The sequence below is a fragment of the Zalophus californianus genome, chromosome 9, assembly GCF_009762305.2.
Source record: "Zalophus californianus isolate mZalCal1 chromosome 9, mZalCal1.pri.v2, whole genome shotgun sequence".
Classification (NCBI taxonomy): domain Eukaryota; kingdom Metazoa; phylum Chordata; class Mammalia; order Carnivora; family Otariidae; genus Zalophus; species Zalophus californianus.
Window position 1 is genome coordinate 46,134,722 of NC_045603.1, and position 25,564 is coordinate 46,160,285.

A 25,564-nucleotide genomic window follows, 5' to 3' on the forward strand; every position below is an offset into this window, starting at 1 on the left:
GTAACAACCTCAGAGAGCAGTTATAGAGATGGGAATAGCATATGTGAAAGTGCTTAGAACAGTGCTTGGCAAATCATAGATGTTTCATAAATATTACCTTCCTTTCTTCCTTCCCCTGCCAGACAAAAGTCATTCTTCCTTGCGAAGTCAGTTTGCATGAAAATGCTTCCATGGCTCTCACTGTATCACAGAATCTTCAGAATTTTTGCTCACTCGTTCAAATGGAACCGATTAGAGGAGGAATCTCAGAGGCTTCTCATCCCCCAAGTTTGGGCGGGGGATGCTCTGGAAAGCCCTATTAGAAGTTTCTATAAGCTGACATTCAAAATTCTCTTTTCTGGATTTGGGCAGGCTTTTCATAGTCTTATGTCTGTGACTCTTACTTCTCTCTCATTTCTCCTACCTAACTCCACCCCCCAATTCCAAAATGCACTTTTATATAACTGAACTCTAGCTCAAACTGCTTATATGCCATTTCTCAAAGATGCCTTATCATTTCCTGCTTCCACATTTTTTTTTCTCCTGTCGGCCTCTCTCCCTGAAATAACCCTTTACCGAAAATTTATCTATTGAACTTTTACCTCCAATGCTTAACTCAAATGCTCCCTCCTCATACATCTCTGACCACTCTGGATGGAAGAGACCTCCCTTTCTACTAAACTACCATAGCACTGAGCGTCACTCAATAGACAGACTGCAGATGCTTTATAGTCTTTGGGGGCCAAAGATTGATTAGATGGAAAATGGTTTAAAATGGCATCTGATTAGCAATCCCTTAAATGTCCTGTCCCAACTCCTTACTAAAAAAAAAAAAAACAAAACAAAACTATGAAGCCAGCAAAAGCCACACTCTCACAAATACACGAAAAACTAAGAAACAATGTATTATCAGAATTAGGAAGGAATTTCTGACAATTTAAAGGCCAGAGGAACTGGATTGAGAAACTTGTAAAAACTGCTTTCCCACTAAAAATAGATTAAAATTCTTGCTCTGAGAATAGAACCGCTCTTCAGCCTCCTCAACTGTTTACCTCCTACTCAAAAACCACAGGAGCCCTGTCAATTACTAACAACACCCCCCCACACACACACACAAGCATGCGTGCACACACACACACAATATGGTGGGGGACAAACATTCTTCTATCAACTAAGTGATTTTTTATGGGGTATCCAGTATGCTATCCCCTAATCCCTAACAGTGATTCAAAAGAGTTAAACATAATAAAAAAACTAGAAAAGATTTTTCAAGAACATGCAAAAAAATATAACAGGTATGTTAATATTAATTTTTTTTTAAGTCAGAGGCAGGAGGTGGCAGGAGGGTGAATCGAAAGAAGGTAATCAAGAGGTACAAATTTCCATTTAAGACAAAAAATACGTAATAAATTATGTAATGTACATGATGTCCTATACAACATGATGACTGTAGCTAACATGGCTATATGGTATATTTGAAAGCTGTTAAGAGAGTGGATCCTAAATTTTCATCACAAGGAAAAAACTTTTTTTGTTTGTTTCTATAGGAGATGATAAATGTTAGCTAAATTTATTGTGGTAATCATTTCACAATATACGTATGTCAATTAATAATGCTGTCTACCTTAAGCTTATATGGTGCCGTATATAAATTCTGTCTCAATAAAACTGGAAAGAAAAGTCAGATGTGAGGTAGAACATAGAATTAATAGGAAAGTAAATATTTAATGTTGATAAAATTTACAGTAAAGATGTAATTATTAATCTTTTCAAATAAAACAATGGCTAAACTATATAAAGTAAAAATTATCAGGGCTATAAAGAAAAATAACAAAACAAGTGCTGTGGAAAATCACATACATCTCAGGCTTTGAGAAATCCAGTAGGAAAAAATAGATTGGAATAATATCTTTAAAAATATATAATAACATAATAAGGTGTTATATATACACATATGTGCATAGATAAATTTATAAGGATTTTACTCATTTATTTGACAGAGAGAGACACAGCGAGAGAGGGAACACAAGCAGGGGGAGTGGGAGAGGGAGAAGCAGGCTTCCCGCGGAGCAGGGAGCCCGATGCGGGGCTCGATCCCAGGACCCTGGGACCATGACCTGAGCCGAAGGCAGACACTTAACGACTGAGCCACCCACATGCCCCAAATTTATAGAGAGATAAGTATAAATAGGTAATCAGTTTAGTTGCCCCCAAAAGTATCTATGAAAAATTTATCATAGTATTTGTCTCAAAGAAAGAATTGAGAAATTCCAAACATTAGAAGTCCAACCATTAGTTGGATGATTTGCATGTACTATAACTAGAAATTAATAAGGAAGATAAATTCATAAACAAATAAACATCAAGCCAAAGCAGGAATTAAAACTACGATTACAAACTATTTAGAAATTAACAAAAATGACATTACATATCAATTCATAAGAGGAAGGAACTTACTTTTATTTAATGGGTTTTTGTTGTATGTTCTAATAATTTTCCATTGTTGAAAATTAAGCTCTAGCCACGTGAATATTTCCTCATGTAGTGCTCTATGGAAAATGTGTAAAGCACCCTTCAAATGAAAAATGCTGGGCCTAGTGTTTGCTCTTACTGTCTTTGTTCACATTTGTTTTGACCTATTTTTCCCTATTCTCCATTTCCTTGGAACACCAACCACTTGGCACCATGTTTGATCACCTCATACATACCTAAGGCCCTTTAAATTTAATAGTTTCTGCGAACAAAATCTCTGACTTTGAGCCTCAGTCTTGCACAGGCTGTCTTATATTTACTTCTTGGTTCCATACAGCTAATGTTACTGGTTAAGAGGCCCTCACACCTTCTATCCAAGACACAAAGGGCCTGTACAAGTTGGAAGAGCTCCACCTCATCTCCCAACTAGAAGAGGAAAATTACAGAGGGAAGATAAATCATAACTCAGAATAAGAGTCTGTGACCTCAATATCCTTATGAGTTTATCACAGAATTAAATAAATACACACACACACACACACACACACACATATATGCGTACATACATACATAAATGGAGGATGCTATTTTTTAAGGATTCACTCAGAAGTTATAAACAATATATACATTTTAAAACTTTTAAATTTTATTTCAATGGCAGTAATGTGAACCAAAATATTTTTTTTCCTCTGAGCTTCCTATGTCCAGTAAGATTATGTGTACAGTATATTGATGTCAGAAATATTAGGTGGCTATATGATTTATATACCGAGCTCTCAGACATACAAACAATAAAGTTGGTTTGTGTTATACATGATTTCTCAATTCAAATGTGATATTTGCTTTTCCTGAATTTTTCACTTAATATTACTAGCCATCCTATTATTTTTATATCAAGTATACCCATTAACAAATTATAGTGTATTTTCTCAATTCAGACTTATTTCCAACAGCAAAACTGCCAGTTTCCTATAAAGAAACTATGGATAGTTGCTATAGTCAACTATGGTACCATAAGAGAAAAAGACATTTGGTCCTTATTTCTGGAAACGTTCTCACTGAATAGTGAGTATGTATGTACGGAAGACAAATCTGTGTTATCAAAATAACTCGTGTGTCTCCTAAACGTATTAACCTTCTTCCCCAATGTAGACGAGGGTCCAACGTATCTCTTACATTGGACATGAGTAGCTTGGGGAATGTCGAACCCTTTGTGGCTATCCCAACCCCACGGGAGAAGGTGGCAATGGAGTATCTGCAGTCAGCCAGCCGAATACTCACAAGATCACAGCTGAGGGACATCGTGGCAAGTTCACATTTACTCCAAAGTGAATTCATGGTGAGCCTGCTGTTTATTGTTCACTCTTCAGTAGGTATTTTGATAAACTAGACCCTACTAAAATGGCACTGTTCTCTACTCAAGCAGCTTACAGGAAACAAATGGTTACAGTTTAAAAGGTTAAGTACAAGGTTTTAGATCCACCCCACATCACATCAACTACTGATAAGTGTTCAAACTAGAATATGATGACCAAACTGAGACAGAGTACATAGGAACTGGTCAGGCAAAGAAGTGGCAAGAAGGAACTGGGCAGTGAAGAGGCATTCCAGAAAGCAGGAACAGCCTTGCTGTCATGGGGGAATTAAATTGTTCAGTTTGACTGGAGCACTGAAACCAAGGTGGGAAGGGGCAAAGTTTGAGCCTCTGGAGGTATAAAAGAAACCTGAATCTTAATACATATTAAAAGTTTGGACTTTATCTTGAATTATAAAAAGATCACCCTATCTGCAGTGGAGGAATCATTAGAAAGGGGTATGTTGGTGGCTCTAGAGATAATCCTGTGGAACTGTCATGACGGTCTGAACTAAGATAGTAGTAAAAATGGGGAAAACCTATAGGAATCTGTGAGAAGGGGGGCTGAATTGGGTGAGGCAGCCAAGAAAAAGGAAGGAGTCAGGGATGGTACCCCAGTTTGTGACATGAGCAACAGGACGCATATAGTGTCCTTTAATGAAATAAGGAACACAGGGGAAAACCAGATGCGGGCTAAAGATGATTGGGAATTTTAGCCAAAAGTCAGGGAGCCCATCGGTGTTGCTGGTGGTAAGTTGATTTGGAAAAACACATGTCTACCAGAGAGCTTTAGACCTTCTTAGGTCTAATTATTGTCCAAAGGGAATATCCATTTTATAGATCACTTTACATCTTAAATACATCTTAAGCCATGTCTGTTGATTTTAATAAACTGATCATTCCAGGGTCTGTTCAGATATTTGCAACCACTCTAATGATGAAATATCTCGTAATGGGCTAGATTTACCATTAGTCCCATCAACTATTATTAAGCATCCAAAGTAAAACATGAACATGCAGTTTTTAACATTGGACATTGTAGTGTGTCATCTTTTCACATATGAAGAAAACCTAGTAAGATGAAAGAACCAGTGAATGATCACGCAGCTAGCCCAAAGTACACCTAATATTCTTTTCTAGAACTACAGATAGCTTTTTTGAGATAAGCCCTTAAAGGAAAGAAGAGGCCAACAAGGAGTATCAAAGAGAATGATAATGCTGGAAGATGGTCATTGTCAGTGCGTGTCAGAAAGCCGGAAGAAGCAGGGGAGGAATAAATATGTCGTGGCTTTGCCAAAACAGATTGACCTGTTTGAAATTACCAAACATAAATATATGCTTTCTACTGAACATTCAACAATTTTGCTTATTTTGGTAACTTGGGACTGAGAAGTTATACTATTTAGTTGGAGCCGAGAGTAGGGATGAATATTATAAATATCTAAAATAATGCAAGTTTAGGAAAGGATATTTAAAAACTAAGCTACTCCTCTCTGTAGACCACATCTCAAATTCATGATCTCAAATTTCCACACTGACTGAAAACTAGGACAATTTGAATTAATTTATAGATAATTTCTTTCATTCCAATGACTATTAGGCTATTGAGTTATATTTTCCACTGGAGAAAGTTCAAGTAACGAAAATAGTATTTCATGTGATCTAAAGATAAAAGTTCCTTTATTTCACATTAACATTTATCTAAGCAATCTTTTGCAGAATTTTAACTGGAGATCATACTATTTTGTATAATCAAATCCTTACATATTTGTTTCGACCCTTTTGAAAACTTTGGCTTATTCCTTTTTTTGTCCCAGTCATCTACAGATGCTCAGCTTTTAATCTAATTCATTTCCACCAAGCCATTTCTGCTCTAATTGTTCCCTCTGCAATCATTTGAGGCCCATGACATATATTCCGAGTAAAAATATTTATATTCTTGTTAAGTGGGAGAAAACAGTGTCCGGATGCCCTTCACTAAAAATATTGCATTTACAATGACAAATGGAACAGTACAATGAATCACTGACTTCTACCTCTGAAACCAATAATACATTGTATGTTAATTAATTGAATTTAAATTTAAAAAATAAAAAAAGTAAAAAAACAAAACAAAATAAAAACCAAATGGAACAGTACAATTATAAACCATTCCTTAATACAAAAAAACATATTGCCGTCACTTGAATCAACAAAAACGCCCTTTGTATTTACCATTTGGGGAGGGAGGTTCTAATAATCCTAAAAAAGTCATACAATGTTAAAAGAGAATCCATCATAGTGAAATTTTTGGTAACTTATATAAAGATTTTTAAAAAATTTGAATACATTGTCAATTTTCAGCTGTCTATATATATTTCTAGCAATTATGTCAGAACAGAATTTTAAAAATCTAATCAAAGTTTTATATGTTTCTTTAATAACCATATGTAAAATAATACTTTCTAACACAGAAAGCTGTTTCTTAGAGTCAGCTTGCCAGGGTGCAGCTAATATGTTTATGAAAGGAAGGGTGTTGGTCAACCAGAGGTGGTAGTTTGTTGTTTTATAAATGACTTTGAAGTTCAGGAGGGCCCTGGATCAGATGGCCCCCTGTGAAGATTTTCTTTGTGGCAGCTTTAGATACACTAATTTGATATCATTTATTTTTGCAGGAAATACCAATGAACTTCGTGGATCCCAAAGAAATTGACATTCCACGTCATGGAACTAAAAATCGCTATAAGACCATTTTGCCAAGTAAGTTTCTTGGATTGAGTAGTTTGCATTATAAAGCACAAGCCTTCCCCATTCACCCTTACCTCATCATTTCCCATCCTCACAACTTCTCCATACACACCAAATTTGGAGTTTATGAATGCACATCAAGACTACTAACCATGAAGGTATTTTGAGGTTCATAACTTTATCTTGTATTACTCTTCTTATAATGGTCAGCTCAGAATTCCAGCAGACACATGGTTCTTAAATTTTATTGTGCCACACATATGGTCAACTGATTTCATCAAACAATTAAATGGGCAAAGATAGTCTTTTCAACAAAAGGTGCTGAGACAACTGAATATTCACATACAAAAAAATGAAGTTAAATGCATGGGGGTGCCTGGGTGGCTCAGCTGGTTAAGAGTCTGCCTTCGGCTAAGGTCATGATCCCAAGATCCTGGGATCAGCCCCATGTAGGGCTCTCTGTTCATCAGAAGAGTCTGCTTCTCCTTCTCCCTCTGCCCCTCCCCACTCCTTGTGCACTCTCTCTTGCTCACTCTCTCTCTCCCAAATAAATAAAATCTTTAAAAAAAATAAAGTTGGACCTTACCACACACCATATACAAAAATCAACTCAAAATGGATCAGACCCAAGGTAAGAGCTAAAACTATAAAACTCTTAGTATAAAACAGAAGTAAATCTTCATGACCTTGAATTAGTCAATAAGTTCTTAAATATGACACCAAAATATAAGCAACAACAACAAAAAATAGATAAATTGAATTTTACTAAATGAAAAGTTTTTGTTCTTCAAAGGATACCATCAAGAAGATAGAAAGAGGACTCACAAAATGGGAAAAAAACATTTGTAAATTATACATCTAATAAGGGACATCTATCTAGAATGTATAAAGAATTCTTACCACTTAGTTATAAAAAGACAGCCCAATTTAAAAATGGGCAAAGGACTTGAATAGACATTTTTCCATAAATGATATACAAATGGTCAATAAGCATTTGAAAAGATGTTCCACATCATTAGCCATAAGGGAAATCAAAACCACAATGAGATACCACTTCACATCCACATGATTATAATAAAAATGGTAGACCATATAGAAAGTGCCAGCAGGGATGGGAAGAAACTGGAACCCTCACACATGGCTGGTAGAGACGTAAAATGGTGCAGCTACTTAGGAAACAGTCTGGTAGTTCCTCAAAAGGCAAATCCTAGATTTACTATATGACTCAGACATTCTACTCCTAGGCATATAACCAAGAGAAATGAAAACATTTCATTGTCAATCACTAGACAAATAGATAGTTGGGTTTTTGGCAAAATCCATAAACATTCCAAAACAATAGCTCTGGAAAGATGGAGCCACAAAGACTTTTAAAAAGTATTGATATTAGAAAGCTATACACAAATGTTTATAACAGCATTATTTATAAAAGCCCCAAAGGTGGAAACAACCAAAATATCCATCAACTGATGAATAAAGAAATAAAATGTAGAATATCCACACAATGGAGTATTACTGAGCAATAAAGAGGAATGCCTGCTACAAAATGAATGAACCTTGAAACATTATGCTAAGTGAAAGAAGCCATCACAAAAGACCTCATACTATATAATTCCATTTATGTGAAGTGGCCAGATTGACAGACCTGTAAAGACAGAAACTGTCTCAAGGGTTGCCTAGTGCTGGGAGGCATGAGAAATAGCCACTAAACAACTAAAGGCTGTGGAGTTTATTTTGGGAATAAGGAAAATGTTACAAAATTGATTGTGGTGACAGTTGCACAACTCTGTGAATAAAGAAAAAGAACTCCATGATGGCACACTTTAAATGTGTGAATTGTTTGGTATGTGAGTTACATCTTAATAAAGCTGTCACCAAAAAATTTCATTGTGCATAATAATCATCTGAGTCCTTATAAAAATCCAGTCCTAATGGATGAAAGAAAAAAAAATCTAGAGTCCTGGGTCCCACCCAGGGATTCTGTTTAAGTAAATCTGCTGTTGGGCCCAAGAATCCATTTTTTTTTTATGTTATGTTATGTTAATCACCATACATTACATCATTAGTTTTTGATGTAGTGTTCCATGATTCATTGTTCACGTATAACACCCAGTGCTCCATGCAGTACATGCTCTCTTTAATACCCATCACCACGCTAACCCATCCCCCCACCCCTCCCCTCTAGAACCCTCAGTTTGTTTCTCAGAGTCCATAGTCTCTCATGGTTCGTCTCCCCATATTTCTAAGCAAACACCCAGGTGATTCTGATACAGATAATACCAGGACCACACTTTGAGAAACACTGTTTAGACAATGTTAAAACTAAATTTAACTTGGATGCCTGAGTGGCTCAGTTGGTTAAGCATCTGCCTTTGGCTCAGATCATGATCTTGGGGTCCTGGATCAAGCCCTGCATTGGGATCCTTGCTCAGCAGGGAGCCTGCTTCTCCTTCTCCCTCTGCTGCTCCCCCAGCTTGTGCTCTCTCTCAGATAAATAAATAAATACATACATACATAAAATCTTTGAGGAAAAAACTAAATTTAACTCAATGAAATGTATCGATGTCAAACCATGAGCCAGATGCCAGGAACCACTAAGATATAAGGAAGAGCCTATAAGATCAAGGAGGTCATGGACTAGAGGGGAGAGTCATGTAAATGAGTAATTATGTTCATTGTACTAAAAGCCAGAATTGAGATCTGGCCCAAGTAGTGTAGGAGTATAGAGAGGACTGAGTTATTCTGCTTAGAGTGGCAAAAATGCTTTGGGGAGGATGTAACATTGTCAGTCCCTAGACAACAGATAGTTGGGGTTTTGGTAAAATCCATAAACATCTCAAAACAATAGCTCTGGAAAGATGGAGCCACAAAACTTTTTAAAAGTATGGATATTGAAATAATAGAGTCTGTATAATTAAACCCATTAATTCACTCATAAAACATCAAATTCTCCATATTTATGGTAATATCAAGAATTACTGTTAATGGTGTCTTTGGGCTTCCCCCTCTGGCGGAGTTGGAAACACTCCACTATAATATATTTTTAATGGGTCTATACAGTATTGTCCCTGTTGAAAGATATTTTATAACTAGAGCTGGCTAAAGGGGATGAAAGTGCTGTGTGTTACAAGTATGCTTCTCTGTGTCTCTGTATTTCTCTCTCTCAAGATTTTTCATCTGAAATACCAAATATAAGTAATTAGGACAAATACATTCATTGCAATTTTACTTAACCATCTAATGTCAGGATTCGGAAATTATTAGGATTATTTAAAGTTCAGCCTTCTCATGGGTGCCTGGGTGGCTCAGTCAGTTAAGCATCTGACTGTTGGTTTCAGCTCAGGTCATGATCTCATGGATCATGAGATTGAGCCCTACAGGGCCCCATGTTGGGCTTCTGGCTCAGCGGGAAATCTGCTTGAAGATGCTTGCCCTCTGCCCCTCCCCACACTCACACACTCTTTCTCCTTTTCTCTCTTTCTCTAAAATAAATAAATAAATCTTTAAAAAAAAATAAAAAAACTTCAGCCTTCTCTATTTCCTGCCCAGATGATATCAGACATAGTCTTCCATAGTCCTGTGTCAGCTTTTCCATTCCCAGAACTGGGTGGATCACTTGAACCAGGGCACCTGTGCTGACAACTGATGTTGCAAATAATGGATTTTCTGTTGAAAATGTCTGTAGCCTGAATGCACCACCCACCCCCTGTTGCACAAAATATAATTTAGTAACTATAGTTTGGGGACGCCACACTACTGGTTGAAATCATCAGAGAAGACTGGAATTTATATGGAAAGCTATTCCTTATGGATTATTTTAGACTATAATATGGGATAAATTTGAAATATTACATAAAAGAATTAAAAGTGATTAAGATTTTAAATATTATGGGCTTTTTAAAAGATTTTATTGATTAATTTGAGAGAGAGCACGAGAGAGAGTACCAGTGGGGGGTGAGGAGCAGAGGGAGAGAGAGAGAAACAAACTCCCCACTGAGCAGGGAGCCCAGTGTGGGCTCGATCCCAGGACCCTGGGTTCATGACCTGAGCTGAAGGCAGATGCTTAACCAACAGAACCACTCAGGCCCCCCAAGTATTATGTTTTTTTTTAATTGTTTTAACCTGTAATAAACTCAAGTTTAAAAGCTTCCAGCATGGGGGCGCCTGGGTGGCTCAGTGGGTTAAGCGTCTGCCTTCGGCTCAGGTCATGATCCCAGGGTCCTGAGATGGAGGCCCATATCAGGCTCCCTGCTCAGTGGGGAGTCTGTTTCTCCCACTACCTCTGCCCCTCCCCCTCTTGTGTTGTCTCTGTTTCACTCTTTCTCTCTCAAATAAATAAATAAAATCTTAAAAAAAAAAAAGCTTCCAGCTTGTACATAGTAGTGAGGCCATATAATTTGGAGGATGTTTTGCAGCAGAAATATGGATGACCAAGAACAAATTAAATCATGGCTGTTTCTCTAAGGATGATGTCAGCCTGGCTCAGAACACTCTATGTGGTAGATTAAAGTGCAAAGGGTAAATTTATATCACATTATTTTGCAACATAAACAAATATTAATGATGAAAATATGTCTATGTCCTAAATCACAAAAGCAATGGGAAAAAAAATTGATCACACATAAATATGAAGTTATTTGCACAACAATGAAGTATAGTAACAAATTTCATATATATTTATTCCATGCAATTTATGTATACAAATATAAAACACCATATGAATCATGGAACACTACATCAAAAACTAATGATGTAATGTATGGTGATTAACATAACATAATAAAACAAAATTAAAAAAAATAGATGAAATTAAAGAACTCTATTAATTAAACTCTAATTACTTTGGCCATCATTTCATATTTAAAAACTTAAAGTCTGGTAATATTTCTTACTTATGTTTCCTGTTCTATTAAGTGCCTAGAACAGAGTAGATATGCAAGTAAGTGAGCCATTCGTTAAGGCAACAAGTTGTGTGGCTCAAACAAAACATTGGAGTTAGACTTGCCTCCCTACCCTGGCAGGAGCATTCATAGTTTATGGCAGACAACTTAATCTTTCTGTGCCATCCTTTCTTCATCTCTAAAGATAGTGATAATAATATTACTATGTAGGGCCGTGGAGAGAATTAAGTAATCATATGTGAAAAGGGAAGTTCCCACTAATAGTGAGCCCCCACCTAATGTTAGTTTCTCCTTTCCTTCCACCTAATTGAGGGTGCATTGATCATTAACCCCAGAACCAATTCCAGAAAATAATAACACTAACTAGGGAAAGAAAACTTTATGGTTTCAAAAGCAGACTATTTAAGAGCCCTGTTTTCTCTTATAATTTTCACATGGATCTTAAAAAGTGAGTTTCCATATAATCGCCATCTGGCATTGCCATGATCAGCACTGTCCGTCAAAACCCGGTACCGTTATGGAAATGCTCTTTATCTCCAATGTGATGGCCATTAGCTACAGATAGCAATGAAGCACTTGAAGTGTAGCCAGTGCACCCAAGGAACTGATTTTTAAGTTTTATTTTATTTTAATTAACTTAATGTTAGCTACGTGTGGCTAGGGGCACCATATTGGATAATTCAGGCCTGGAGTGTTCTCTCCCTCCTGCAGCAAACTGAGGGTGACTCCCAGTCACCTTGAAGGAGGACCCAAGTCCTTGCCCTTCCTCCCATTTCCCACTTATCTTGAATTCGTCTAGAAAAACTTTGCTATCCCTCTCATCCCTGTCTTTGCCCGGGGATACACTAGCAGTATAAACTCTTCTTTCCTCTAATATCTTCTCCTCTTGACTCCAAACCTCAAATGCATTTCTGCCCAGAGAAGAAATCTTCAGCACAGAATAACCTTTGGCAAAATCTGATAGGATGCCAGTCAGAATATCAGGATCCAGGGGCACCTGGGTGGTGCAGTCGGTTAAGTGTCTGACTCTTGGTTTTGGCTCAGGTTGTGATCTCATGGTGGTTAGATCGAGCCCAGCGCCAGGCTCCACGCTTATTGTGGAGTCTACTTGAGTTTCTCTCTTCCTCTCCCTCTGCCCCTCCCCTTCGCACTCTCTCTCTCTCTCTCAAATAAAGAAATCTTTAAAAAAAAATTAAAGAATATCAGGATCCAGGTACCATTTTGTCTGTTAAATAGAAGACTTAAATTGCCAGAGGTATTTTAAAGAGGCTAGACGGGGAAATTTCATGTGTTCTGTACACTAAATCTATATGTGTTCAATAATTTGTTGAGAGGAAAAAAGAAACAGGAAGGAGAGCAGAAGGAAGAGAAGGAATAAGAGAGGAAGAAGGGAGGGAGGGGAAAGGGAGATGAAAGAGGAGGAAAGCAAGAGCAGAGAAGGAAGGAAATAAAAGGGGAAGAGCAGAGGCGAGGGAAGAAAAATTGCTCAGTGTTAGAATTGTTATTACCACTTCCTAGATGTGTCATAAGTGGCATGCTAAATATTTAACATCTAGTCCAGAAATACCTGTCCTGAAAAAAGGTTATCGTAGTGAATTTGACCAATATATAGATTTAAAATACACATATCGACTTAAAATGCAAAAAATGAATACAATTATAACAGTAGTGATGAAAATAATGATGACGATGACAATGATGATAAAGTTTTGGATTTTCTTTAATCCTCAGCTTTTTTAGGTTAGGATGCCAGTTTTCCTTTTTTTATTTAGTCAATCTAACAGTAAAAAGGCTAAAAGGCTTTGGTTAGGATGCCAGTTTTCCCTTACTCAGTCCTATGGTTCATTCTTGCTTAAAAAGTTTTTGGAAACCTCTAACTACTTGGAAATCTTATAAATTACCAGTTTCCAAACTAAGTTAACTTGACGAGAAACCTGCTTCTAAGCAGTTTATAGGGCTGAGTTCCCAATAAATCATATACATGGTAGGCATTATAAAAACTGAAGGGAGTGGGCCTCTTTTCAAGTCTCACTGGTGTAGAGCCCTATGGAAGCTTCTAAGAGTCGGTGGATACTGAAAAGGAATGAAAGTTTTCCTGTCCCCTTTGCTAAGAAAGAAAAGGAATCTAGAAAGTCAAAAACAGTGTTTCAACTCTAATAGAAATGAATTCTGGTATTAAGCACTCTATGAGCCACATGCCAGGTAGAAATTGCAAAGGATACAAAAGTTAGTTTCAAAAAAAAAGAGTTAATTAAATACAATTCTTGCCTTTAAGGGGTTCAGTACAATTCATTGAGGGCAGGCCAAAATGTAAGCACTTAAAATATAAGATGGTAAATATTAAGATAAAACATGAAAAAAATACCACAATAGGCTTATTTGGTTTAGGTCAACAAAAAGAGTCATTGGTGGCATCAGCAAAAGTAGTCTCTGCATAAAACTAAGGTTAGAATAAATTGGGGTGTACACAAGGAGGATTGAATTCTAGAGGAAGAGGTAAGAACAGTGGGTATGATCAGCTCTCACAAGTTTACCTGTCTAGAGAAGAACAGTAATAAAACAATTACTAGAGAGGAATGCATAGAACTTACTTTTTAAAAAATGGAAAGGACCATCTAAATCAATGCAATAGACATTTATTGAGTGTCTACTATATATATTTATATATATATATAATATAAGCACTGTCCTAGACACTAAGTCTTAGATATAATGAAAAATCTCCGTCTTTACCTTTAAGAGGCTCAGAGTGTGTCAGACTAAAGAAATCATAAACGGATGATTTGATCTTAATTCATTTATGTAAACATTGGTCAAAATAGCTACCATATTTTCCATAACACCATGGTTTGCAAAGAGCCTTTCAACTTCTGGATGGAAAATGATTTGAACAATTAAGACAATGTTGCTAGCACTATAACAATCTACCTAATATCAGATTTTCCTGCTCTAGGTGGACAAACTGCCACACATGGTAACCAAAGACAGCTTCTTTAGGGACGGGGATTTGAGCCAGACCAAGTGTTTGTTATTGGGCAGAAGAGAAGAGCGAAGTAAGTAAGAAAATCTGGTACAAATTCCAAATCCAAAGAACAGGAAAAGGAGCATAAAAAAGAAATGAGGTCAAGAATCAGAAACCCACAAAAAATAGCATGATGAATAAACTCATCATCTCAAGCTTATGGGCAAGGTTTGTGTTAAGCGACAGGGGCCAAGATGGGCCTAATTGTCCCTCAATAAACACAGGTGTATCAAGAGACAGACACACAGACACATCAGCAAACATTGACACAAGCCAGATGGTCAGTATATAAATTAACAAGTGTGCTATGTACAGTTACTGGTGTTCTGAGGAACTTTAAAAAGGGTAAATTTGTCTAATGCATTCCTTCTTATTTTCTTCATTAGATCCCCTCAGCAGAGTGTGCTTAAGACCAAAAAATGTAACTGATTCTTTGAGCACCTACATTAATGCTAATTATATTAGGGTAAGTAAGTAAATATAAATTTCTTTCTGATGAGCATGTCAACTTACTATTTGGAATTGTTAGGCTTCTTTTTTTTTCCCCCTCAGAGTGAATTAATTTTGATTTAACTTGGTTACTAGCAAGCTTATTCGTTCGTTTGTCATAATCGACATTGGTAGCAGGTCCTTTACCTTGAATCTTCCTTTCCTGTGAGTCTCTGGCTGCAGCGCTCTGGGTGCTAGGGGTGCTCTGGTGAGAACGGGGCATTATGCCACTCACTACTGTGCGCTGTGCTTGACTTGCTGGGAGAACATCCGGATGAATGGTGCTCCAGTGAAGCTGTGAAAGCTGGTGTTGCGTTTGGACTAGTAGAGCCATTTTGTTCTGAACTGGTTCTAAACTTTCAGTGGAAGGCATGAATTTCAAATCCAGTATTTTTGTCTCTTTACTCAAACCAGGGCTACAGTGGCAAAGAGAAAGCATTCATTGCCACACAGGGCCCCATGATCAACACCGTGAATGATTTCTGGCAGATGGTTTGGCAGGAAGACAGTCCCGTGATTGTCATGATCACAAAACTCAAAGAAAAAAATGAGGTATGACCTTTACCCAAGTAGTGAATGTTATAAATTTTCTGTTGCTATAGAAGAGATATTGTATAAGGAAAATTGCCATGTACTTCAGAACAGATTTAAGATGGAAACTTTAAGACATTTAAAGACAAGTTCACTTCATGCTTCCAAGAATGGTCGTTGGTGTCATTGTATGAATGGCAGCTTTCTATCAGAATAATCAGTATACTTGACGTACATGTATCTCACATATCTCCATAAGGAAATGAGGGGCTATGAATTATCACTCCGATTTATAAGCAGGGAAATAAAAAAAATTACTCATTCATATCCCAAGTAATTTTTGAACACTTACGATGTGACAGATACTACTTTAGTTGTTGGTAATATACTAGTAAAAAAACATACAGAGATGCCTGACATTGGTAGATTTTAACTTTCTAATGGGGAAGACAGATTAAAAAACAATAAACATAATAAATGCATAAAACTGTAGCAACTAGAAAGGATAAATGGTATGGGGGAACAAGGTGGGTAGGATAAGGAGATTGGGTATGCTGAGCGGTCGGAGGGATGGTGGGGGGAGAGTAAGCTCTTGTATGATATGGGGAGGAGGGATGAAGCCCCACTGAGCAAGGGAGATTTGAAGGAAGCTACAAAAGCCAAGCAACTTTTTCCATATCTTCGTAACAGGAAATCCAAGAGAGAGACAAGGTTAGATTCTATTTCCATACCAGCAGTCTTTCCTAAGGGTCTAGCTTCCAGAACACTCATTCAGTACTTTACATCATAAAAACAGAATTGTGTAATTCCCAAGGGGTTCTATGTACTGCTTACATTTTAGGGCATCTCACTGGAATAATTTACTGTATTTTAGTTAGCATTTGTGTTTGCTTTCTTGTCAAAGTTACTGTATCAGAGCTTCACGATGACAATAAGAATTGAAGAAAACCGAGCTTTCCCTTATACCTTTTTGGTGAGTTATAACCCTTCAGTATAGTATAATCTTGTGCTAATCAAGAAACTCCAGGCTCACAAGCAGCAATTCATAAGTTTTGTAAAGCTTGTTGCCTTCTTTCATTTTTTGCTACAGTAGATAAAGGATTTTTTTCTGAAATCTATCCTAGAAAAAAAGTGTATTTTGGGTCAGTAGGTGAAGCTATATACTTAATTAACTATATAGCTTACTGAATAAATATATTTCTATGAATCTTATATGAAAGCCTGAGGAGGCATAATAAAAATCGCCCCTAATATTCTCAGCTGTTTCACCCATATCAATATATCAACACATTGGGACACTGATAATTCCTGCAGTTTAATATCCATGACATTTTGTTTAATATCCATGACACTTTGCCTTTATTTTACCTACTCAGAACAGACTCTTCAAGTTTAGAAGGTGTATTCTCTGTGTATATGCATTCCTGCATACAAAGAGGCTAGATCATCTGAAAAACCTCCCATTACAAAACTAGTCATACTAGATAAAATTTAAAATAACATAAAATATAAAACATAAATTAACATTTCCTAGATCTGAGTGGACTGCATTACTCATTATTAAAATTAAAAATTCCTTTTTGTTCAGAGCTTCCATTATGTAAATATAATACTATAGAGGAAACTTTGATGTTTTACAGATAAAATAGTAAAATAAAAATAGCATGCCTAACAGAGCTTGGGGGGAAAAAAGTCCTAGCAGTTAAAAACTGAATAAAAGGCATAAAGCCAGAGAATTATGGGTTACTTGTGCTTTAATGACAATACAAGAACTGGAGACAAAGCCTTGAGCTTGCAGGAGCCAAGAGCTGGAATGGAGACCTTCCATAGAGTGAGCTCCTGCAAGGGCTGTGCCTTCAGTAAAAAGGTGAGCCACAAAAATAAACCTGCCGACCAAAAGAGGACTATAACAGGGAAAAAAAAAAAAAAAAAAAAAAAAAAAAAAAAAAAAAAAAATTAATCCATCTAAATCTGGTCTTCTCGTGAGATAGATAAAAATGTTCTCTATAGTATTCACCATTCGAAAACCAGGAAATGCCAAGGAGAACAATTAATGTAAAACGTAATCCTGGGTTAATAACGCTCTATGGCACTTTACAGAAACAAATGCAAAAGCTTTCAGGATGCATACACTCCCAGGATTTACTCACAGAATTTCAACAGAAAAAGCTCAGCCAAACATAAACTCACAAGTCAAAATTATGAGACAACACAAGTAAATAAACAACATAAAGAAAAATCAGAAGAAGCAACAAGCAGGTAAAGTAGACCACAAGAAATGAAAATAATAGATACTATAAATACAGGCTATTTTTTTTATAATTAAGCATACAATATATAAGATTAAAAGCTTGACAGGGGAAGAAGTTACTACCCAAAAAAACTAGGAAGATGTAAAAACAAACCAAAGAGTCCTAGAAATAAATGTTATGTAGATATTAAAATTTAAAAAGAACACTTCATTAGACAGGTGTGATAGCAGGCTAGACATAGCTGAATAAAAATAATGACTGAGTTACAAATAGAGCTAAGGAAATTACCCAGATTGAAATGACCAAAAATATGAAAGAAAGTTTAAGACCTAGAGGGAAGTATGTAAATGTCCAATGTATATTTAATGGATATTTTAGAAGAAGAAAAAAGAGAACATAAGAAAAGAAGTAATATTTGAGAAAATAGTGGCCAGGGATTTTCCAGAAGTGATAAAAGACATGAGCTGTCAGATTTGAGAAGCACCATAAATCCTAGGCTAGTAAGTAAAAATAAATCCACAACTAGATACAACTATAAAACTAAAAAACACTACAGAGATGATTTTAACAACAGAGTAACTAACAAATAGCTTCTCAGTAGCAGCCATAGAAGCCAAAAACCAGAAGAAGGGTACCTAGCAAGGGATGAAAGACAGTAATTGATGACCCAGAACTCATGCCACATTTAGCAACATTTAGCCACATTGTTTCAATCTGAGTAGAAAGCATTACTCATTAAATTAAAATTAAAAATTCCTTTCAGTCCAGACACTCCATGATGTAAATATAATTCCATAGAGGAAACTTTGATGTTTTGCAGATCAAAATGATACTGAGAAGTCTGGCTCAAAAGAAATATGCAGTAAGCTTCACACTACCAGGAAAATGCTGTTTACCAAAAATGTGCCAACTTTCAATTGTGTTGAGTGTCATTGTTTGGAATAGACAAAAATCATTTCCTCCCCAAAAAATGAAGGTGGTGTTATCTTTAGAAATTCCCAGGCTTTATATTTTCACGAACCTTTCTACTTTCTAATAACTAAATGAATAATTGCCAAGCTCTTATTTAATAATCCCAGTATTCTCATATCACCAATAGGCTTTTTCTCTTTCTTATCATTCGTGTGCTCACTGGGGTGGCACTTTTAATTTCCTTCAAGAACTTCTGCCCTGAATTCACAACTTGGCAAACTGGTGCAGGAGGCCTAGCTTTCAGCTTATCTCGACTTTCGACATACCTTCCTCACGAAGCTTCATCATACCTAGCTTTTGATTGAAAGCGAGAGACGTACGACTCTTCCTTTCACACGAACACCAAGAGGCCACTGTAGGGTTATTAACTGGCCTTATTGCAATACTGTTGTGTCTCAGGGAATAGGGACACCCCAGGAAAGGGAGAGGCACGGGAAATGGCCAGTCAGTGGGGCACTCAGAGCACACCCAAGTATCGATAGGCATAGTTCATGGAACCCCCAAAACAATGACAATAGTAACACCACAGATCACTGATCACAGATCACCATAAGAAATGTAATCATAATGAAAAAGTTTGAAATATGTGAGAATTACCAAAATGTGACATGGAGACATGAAGCGAGCAAAAACGGTTGGAAAAATGGTGCTAATAAACTCCAGGAAGGAATCTCCAGGCAGGCTTGCCACAAACTTTCAATTTGTAGAAAATGCAGGATCTACAAAGCACATAAAGTGAAGCTCAATAAAACAAGGTATGCCTGTACCAAGAATGAAAAAAACAAAAAACAAAAACAAAACAAAAAACAAAAACCCCAAGCAAACCAAGTCTCAGAACCAGGTGTCTGTCCAAACAAGGTCAAGGAAGGTAATGTGGAAGGCCAGCCCGGCAGGTAGACAGGGGAGCCTGCTGACCAGTTTTCATTTCAGCTTTCCTTTAGGACCAGAGTTAGCTATTATAATATCTAGAGAGGCAGCCTGGCCTAGCACTGCCTAGCAATGCTGGACAGCTAATCTCTCATTCCCATTTCCTCTGCTTGTACTGCCCAAACAATTAAGGGTGGCTCGTAATTCAGAGGCTGACGGCTCTCAAGCAAAATTACTCACCTGTCCTTTCAAACATGTTTATATTCCAAATATAACTGCACCTTAATTTTTAATTTGCTAGGTTTTACTCAATTGTAGCCTGCTTTACTTCTAACTATAGTTAGAAGCCCTCTTATTTGACACAATTAGCCAAAAAAGTTAGTAGAAAACTCACAAAAACAACAACAGAACTCTAATGCTTTACTTTATCTTAAAACATGTACATTTGCTCACACTAAAATTTGTTCATTTTTTCATAGGACTCAGTTTGTTTTGTTTTGTTAGTGTTGGTCTGAAGCTGGAGTTCTAGATCATATGGCTTATGCAAATCATGCCCTTTATACATCATCAAAATTTCCCATTTCAGTTTCTTTAAAATGAGAGAGAACACAGAAATGTTTGTAAAGGAATTATGCATGTAGAATCCTCCATAGATTTTCAAACTTTGCACTAACTTTCATCATTGTCACCTGTACCTGATTTGACTACAGTTTTTTCTACTGAGTCCTTTTTTTTCCAATGAAAAACTTATTTAACTTGTACAATTATTTCCTAGAACAATTCCCTTTTCCTCTGCACCTTCCTGTTTCATTAATTTATGTAAAATTAAATTACCGGGCTTCACTAATGAGTTACAATTGCCATAAGAAGATTTGAATTTAAGTACCCCTTGGTGAACACGTACAGCTCAGCCGATAGTAACCGAAGTACTGAGCTGAGTAGGAGAGTGGCCCAAGAACATTGTGTTGCATGAGCACCAGCCTACTACACAGAGAGAAGGAAATCCACTGGTTAATGCCGTGGCAAAGTAGGGTTGGTTAAGAGACAGTGGATATCAAAGATAGAAAGTTAAATTCTTAAAATGATGTTTGCTCTGAGAGTTTTAGTTCCCAAGGGAATTTTCCCAGAGCCCTCTACCAGAATACCTGAACTTCAGTTTCCTCTGCTGTCAAATGATAAATAATAATAACAATAATAATAATAATAATAATACTTAACCCGGTGTACCTAATTCAAATGATTGTGGAAGGGATTAAGTGATATGGGTGAAGGTACTTATAATAATAAATTGCTGCACCTTTGTTGGTAATACTTAGTAGGAACACAGGAATGAAAGTAACTATAATAACTGTAGGCAATCTGACCCATCCTATACCTCTCATATGCTAATGTAACCCAAATGAAACTGACCATCTTCTTTTATTTATTTAGAGCCACTGTCTATGTGATGATATGTGTCTTTAGCTCAGAGAGCAAAATCTTTTTGATTTTAAATGCATAGAATTCAAAAAGAAAGTAACTTAAAAATAGATTTTTTTTCCAGGCAACTAAACTACTAGCTAGACCTCCTTCCTCTCTATACACAAATAGCCCTAATGTGGTGGAAGTGAGAGGGAAGGTCAAAGAAAAAAAAAAAATAGAGGAGTTTGCATTGCTTTGCCCTGCATTCTACTTGTGCGATAAACCACTAATTATGAAGAATTTGTTGACGTCCAGAATCTTTACAGTCGGGGTTCACTAATTGCTTGTTTGTACAAGAGACACACGAGCCTCTGAAACCCTCTTTTTTCCTCCAAGTTATGAATTTTTGGAATTAATAGATAATTTCACTGAAAGGATCAGCCCAGTTAGCAAAGAATAGTGATAATTTGGGGTTATATTCTGTGAGATAGCATGCTTTTTTGAATTACCTACAATTAGTGGGCTTTCACAATATTATCTGTAAGAGAGCATTTTCCTTCCTTGCATTTTCTGCCTTTCATATCATTGTTAGCACCTCAATAAAGAAACCCTAAAAAGCTGTTCACAAAAATAATTTGAACATGAACTTGTGCTCTTTAAACAACTACATTTGCAGCTCTCCCCCACCTCACGTTCAAAAGCACCCACATTTATCTGGTCTCTTTTTCTGTGTGCTTCTAAAGGGGGAAAAATGTATTCAGTGTGTAAAAATAAGCTATTGTATCTCAGAAAGGAGATGGGATGCTAATTAAGGGTTGTTTGAATGAACAAGTCACATTGCATTGTCTACTGGGAGCCGACTGCCAATTGCATTTTTGGTAAAGAGTCAAGAAAAACATTCAAGAGGGCCCCGGCAAGCTTGAGAGAGAACGGAGCAGCGCTTCCATTTATCAAGTAGGTGCACAAGGCTGTTCAAGTATTGTTAAGAGTCAGGGTGCAGGTTTTGAGCTCCTGCCTTGCAGCTTTTTCCTACTGGTTTCAAGAGCCACCTTCCCAAAGAGGGGCTTGCTGCTCAGGGCTCATCGTGGACAATGGGGCACGTATGCCAGACTGCTGGACCGCTGAATGCCTCTTTCTTTGTTCAATACCTTTCTCAAGATTCTTTGTCACTCTTCTTGGATTCATCCAGGAGGCATGGGTTTTACACAATAGCTCGGGTCTCACAGCAAAATAATTGATGCTTCATTGAAAGAAACCAGGCAGATTGGTTAGTATGATTCTCTTTAACAAACCTGGGAAATTTGAGACACTTGGCACTAGTAAATGAGGAGAGAAATAAGTTGCTTTATTTTTAAAAGGTTTCTTTACTTAATGTTATGTCAGCCAGAGTATGCCTTCAGCCTGATTGCCGGCCGGTCTCGGGTGTGGGGTGGCATGTAAATAGAGATGAAAATGATTTACTTTGTTTGGAAAAGGACCAGGACACAGAGGATGCAAATGTGTTTTTATTGTAATGGATGAAAGAAACAGTTATTCCATCCTGGCTCTAGCATGTGGAGTGGTTAGTACTTAGCATGATAGACTCCCTGAGGTGTGTTTCTGATACTTTACGGGTCTTTTCCTCCAGCTCTGTACATCTGTGATTCTTTCTTTCGTTGCTCTTTTGAATCTGTACGTTCTTAATTTTCTTTCAAGTGTGGTCCTATGCCTTTGACCTGGGATGTAAAGAAACAAGTATCCTGAGGACTAAAATGTCCTGACTGAAGGCAATTTCTCTATAAATGTGAAGGAATTTCTCTATAAATGTGCATGTGTGTTTGCAAGAAAATGATAAGTTCTATTTAAATAGTATTTCTAAAGTTAACATTGCTTCTCTGGGCACTTGAAATAAAACATCACCTTTCACACTTTACTTTCTTAATCACTGAAATACGTGGTCAGAATTCATAGTTTTTTTGTAGCTGTTTAAAAGACAAATAATAAATAATATGAACCTATATGTATGCTTGAATCTCTTTTTGTATTTTTCTTTTAATAATGTAGCTTGGATATAATAATTATACAATATTTAATTCATGATCTAATGTATAATGAAGTAATGACTGAATCATTTAGATCAAAAACCTAAAGTTGGAACAACAATAAGAAGAACAACGTGTTTTAAATGCTTACTGTATGTCTGGCTTTGTCCTAAGTGCCTTTCATGTAGTAAGTGATGAGTAAACTGAGGCCACAGAGATTAAGTGTCTTTCTTACAGATTCTCAGCTAATCATAAGTGGCAAAACCAAAATTTGGACCTAGGTTCTATGGCTCCAAAGCCTGCACCTTAACTACCATGTTATAATGCCACAGTTGCAATATAATTATTATTACTCTTATTAAACCCTTCAAAGAGGATCCGTTATAAAAATGTTTTTTTTTTAAAGATTTTTAGTTATTTAGGGGCACCTGGGTGGCTCAGTTGGCTAAGCAACTGCCTTCAGCTCAGGTCATGATCCCAGGGTCCTGGGATTGAGCCCCACGTTGGGCTCCCTGCTCAGCGGGGAGCCTGCTTCTCCCTGTCTCTCTCTCTCTGCTTCTCCCCCTGCTTGTGTTCTCTCTCTGTCAAATAAATTAATATTTCTTTATTTATTTAAGAGAGGGAACAGCTGAGCAGGGGGCCCGATGTGGGGCTCGATCCCAGGACCCTGGGATCATGACCTGAGCTGAAGGCAGATGGTTAACGACTGAGCCACCCAGGTGCCCCTAAAAATGTTTTCTTAAAAATAATTTTGTTATACGTTTATTTCAATCGACCCTATAGGTGAAAAGACCATCGGTCCTGGAAAATATAATACCATAGATATATTAATGATCATTACATCTTCTTTACATACTAGGGAACCTTCATTCGGTGGCATCTAACACATTACAGATACTCTTTTTAGATGCTTCAACTGGACGGAGCATGAAAATGTGACTTGGCTCAATCATTGTGAAAAACCATTTCTTTTATTGTATCACATGATAAAGTCTAATACTTGTATTTTTTTAATTTCTTAATGCTTAATTTCTCAATTATTTCTTAATTTCAGGTTTTGGGAAATCTTGCCCCCTTTTGGTATGGGTTTAGTAAAAATAGTGTTTGACAGGCACGTGTAAAAATTGATACTTTGTTTTTAAAATTTTATTGAGATATAATTCATATACCATAAAAGTCACTTGTTTAAAATGTACCATTCAGTGGTTTTAGTCCATTTCCAGCCTTGTAAAATCGATACCTGATATTTTTAGAATTAATTAAATAAACACTCTTGAGATGCTTGAATGAAAAGTACTCCAAGGCCAGTGAAATCATTAATATCTGCTGTGTTCCTTTTTTCTCCTCTTCCAGAAATGTGTGCTATACTGGCCAGAAAAGAGAGGAATATATGGGAAAGTTGAGGTTCTGGTCATCAATGTAAATGAATGTGACAACTACACTGTTCGAAACCTTGTCTTAAAGGTAAGATTATGTAGCTGGAGCTATCTACAAAGTAGATGATATGGCAGGATTACATTTCTCCTCTGAAAGTATTTATCCTAATAAGTATGGCAGATTCAATTTAAAAAAATAATGCCAAGATCAAAGAGAAATGATCATCATCTTCTCATGTATTTCTTTGTCGTCAGCTACTCTTAGTATGTGGAATAATTAAAGTAATGTAAGTAGGCATTAAGGAAATTCACTAAGTAGGATGTTGTGATCTTCTAATTTCTAGAAACAAAACATCCCTGATTCAACCTTTCAAATGCCTTTAACTACAGGTTTGTACTGGAGACTTTACCATGATTTGGGGGGTGGGGGCTTGTTGTTTTTTGTTTTTTTGTTTTTTTGTTTTCTTAACATGACTTTGGTCTAAGCAGCTTTTAGTAAGGCCTGGAAACTGTGAAAGAGAAAAATCTGTGCTTGTGGGTGGCTGTGGGAGGAAAGACAAGCCTGAAGTGTTGATGAGATCTTCCCAAACTTGGAGTTACAGTAATTTATGGGGACTTTCCCCAGACCAGATTGTGTCATACAAAAGTTATCTTATTGGAGTTATGGGCAGCAGATGCTGAGGAACATTGCCATGGTTTTGTTTTTGCTTCTAGAGGACAATCATCTCAAAAGATTTCAGTCCTATCTAGAGCCTCACTGCTGGGACAAAAGCATACAGAGAGTAGACACAGAGCGGCACTGAGGGCTTTAGAGGGGAATTCGAGACAGGAAGGCACCCTTTTCACCACAGGCCCTCGGGTGTCCATTCCGTGCCAGGCCCTCCCCTCCGCCACCTTGGGCACTGGGTTATGAGATGATGTGCATGGACCCGCACTCAAAGCTTGTCTAATTTAGTGACCCCTTGTAGCTCCTTTACTCCTGGGACTCCTCGCTGCTGCTAAAAACTGCAATTTAGGATGAATGTAGAAAATCAAATGTAGGGGCCAAGTATAAAATTAAGTGTTCCTATGGGGGCTAATATGTTTATCATCACTGTCAAGAATGTTCAAAGAGCAGGAAACACACCGTTCCAAATCCCTCTTGGCTTCCTTTGCGTCTGCCATTCTCTTTATCACAACAAATCGCACACATATAGTTAT

The 25,564-nt window shown here is 37.0% G+C and overlaps 1 protein-coding gene across 1 annotated transcript in view; it reads left to right on the forward strand.

The window, feature by feature from the left end:
• PTPRR (protein tyrosine phosphatase receptor type R) overlaps positions 1–25,564 on the forward strand; it is a 241,109-nt gene that overhangs the window by 192,146 nt on the left and 23,399 nt on the right. Inside the window, 5 exon segments of the mRNA XM_027595377.2 lie at positions 3,604–3,790; positions 6,460–6,544; positions 14,842–14,921; positions 15,359–15,496; positions 24,342–24,452. Of these exon segments, the coding sequence (XP_027451178.1) occupies positions 3,604–3,790; positions 6,460–6,544; positions 14,842–14,921; positions 15,359–15,496; positions 24,342–24,452 (601 nt within the window).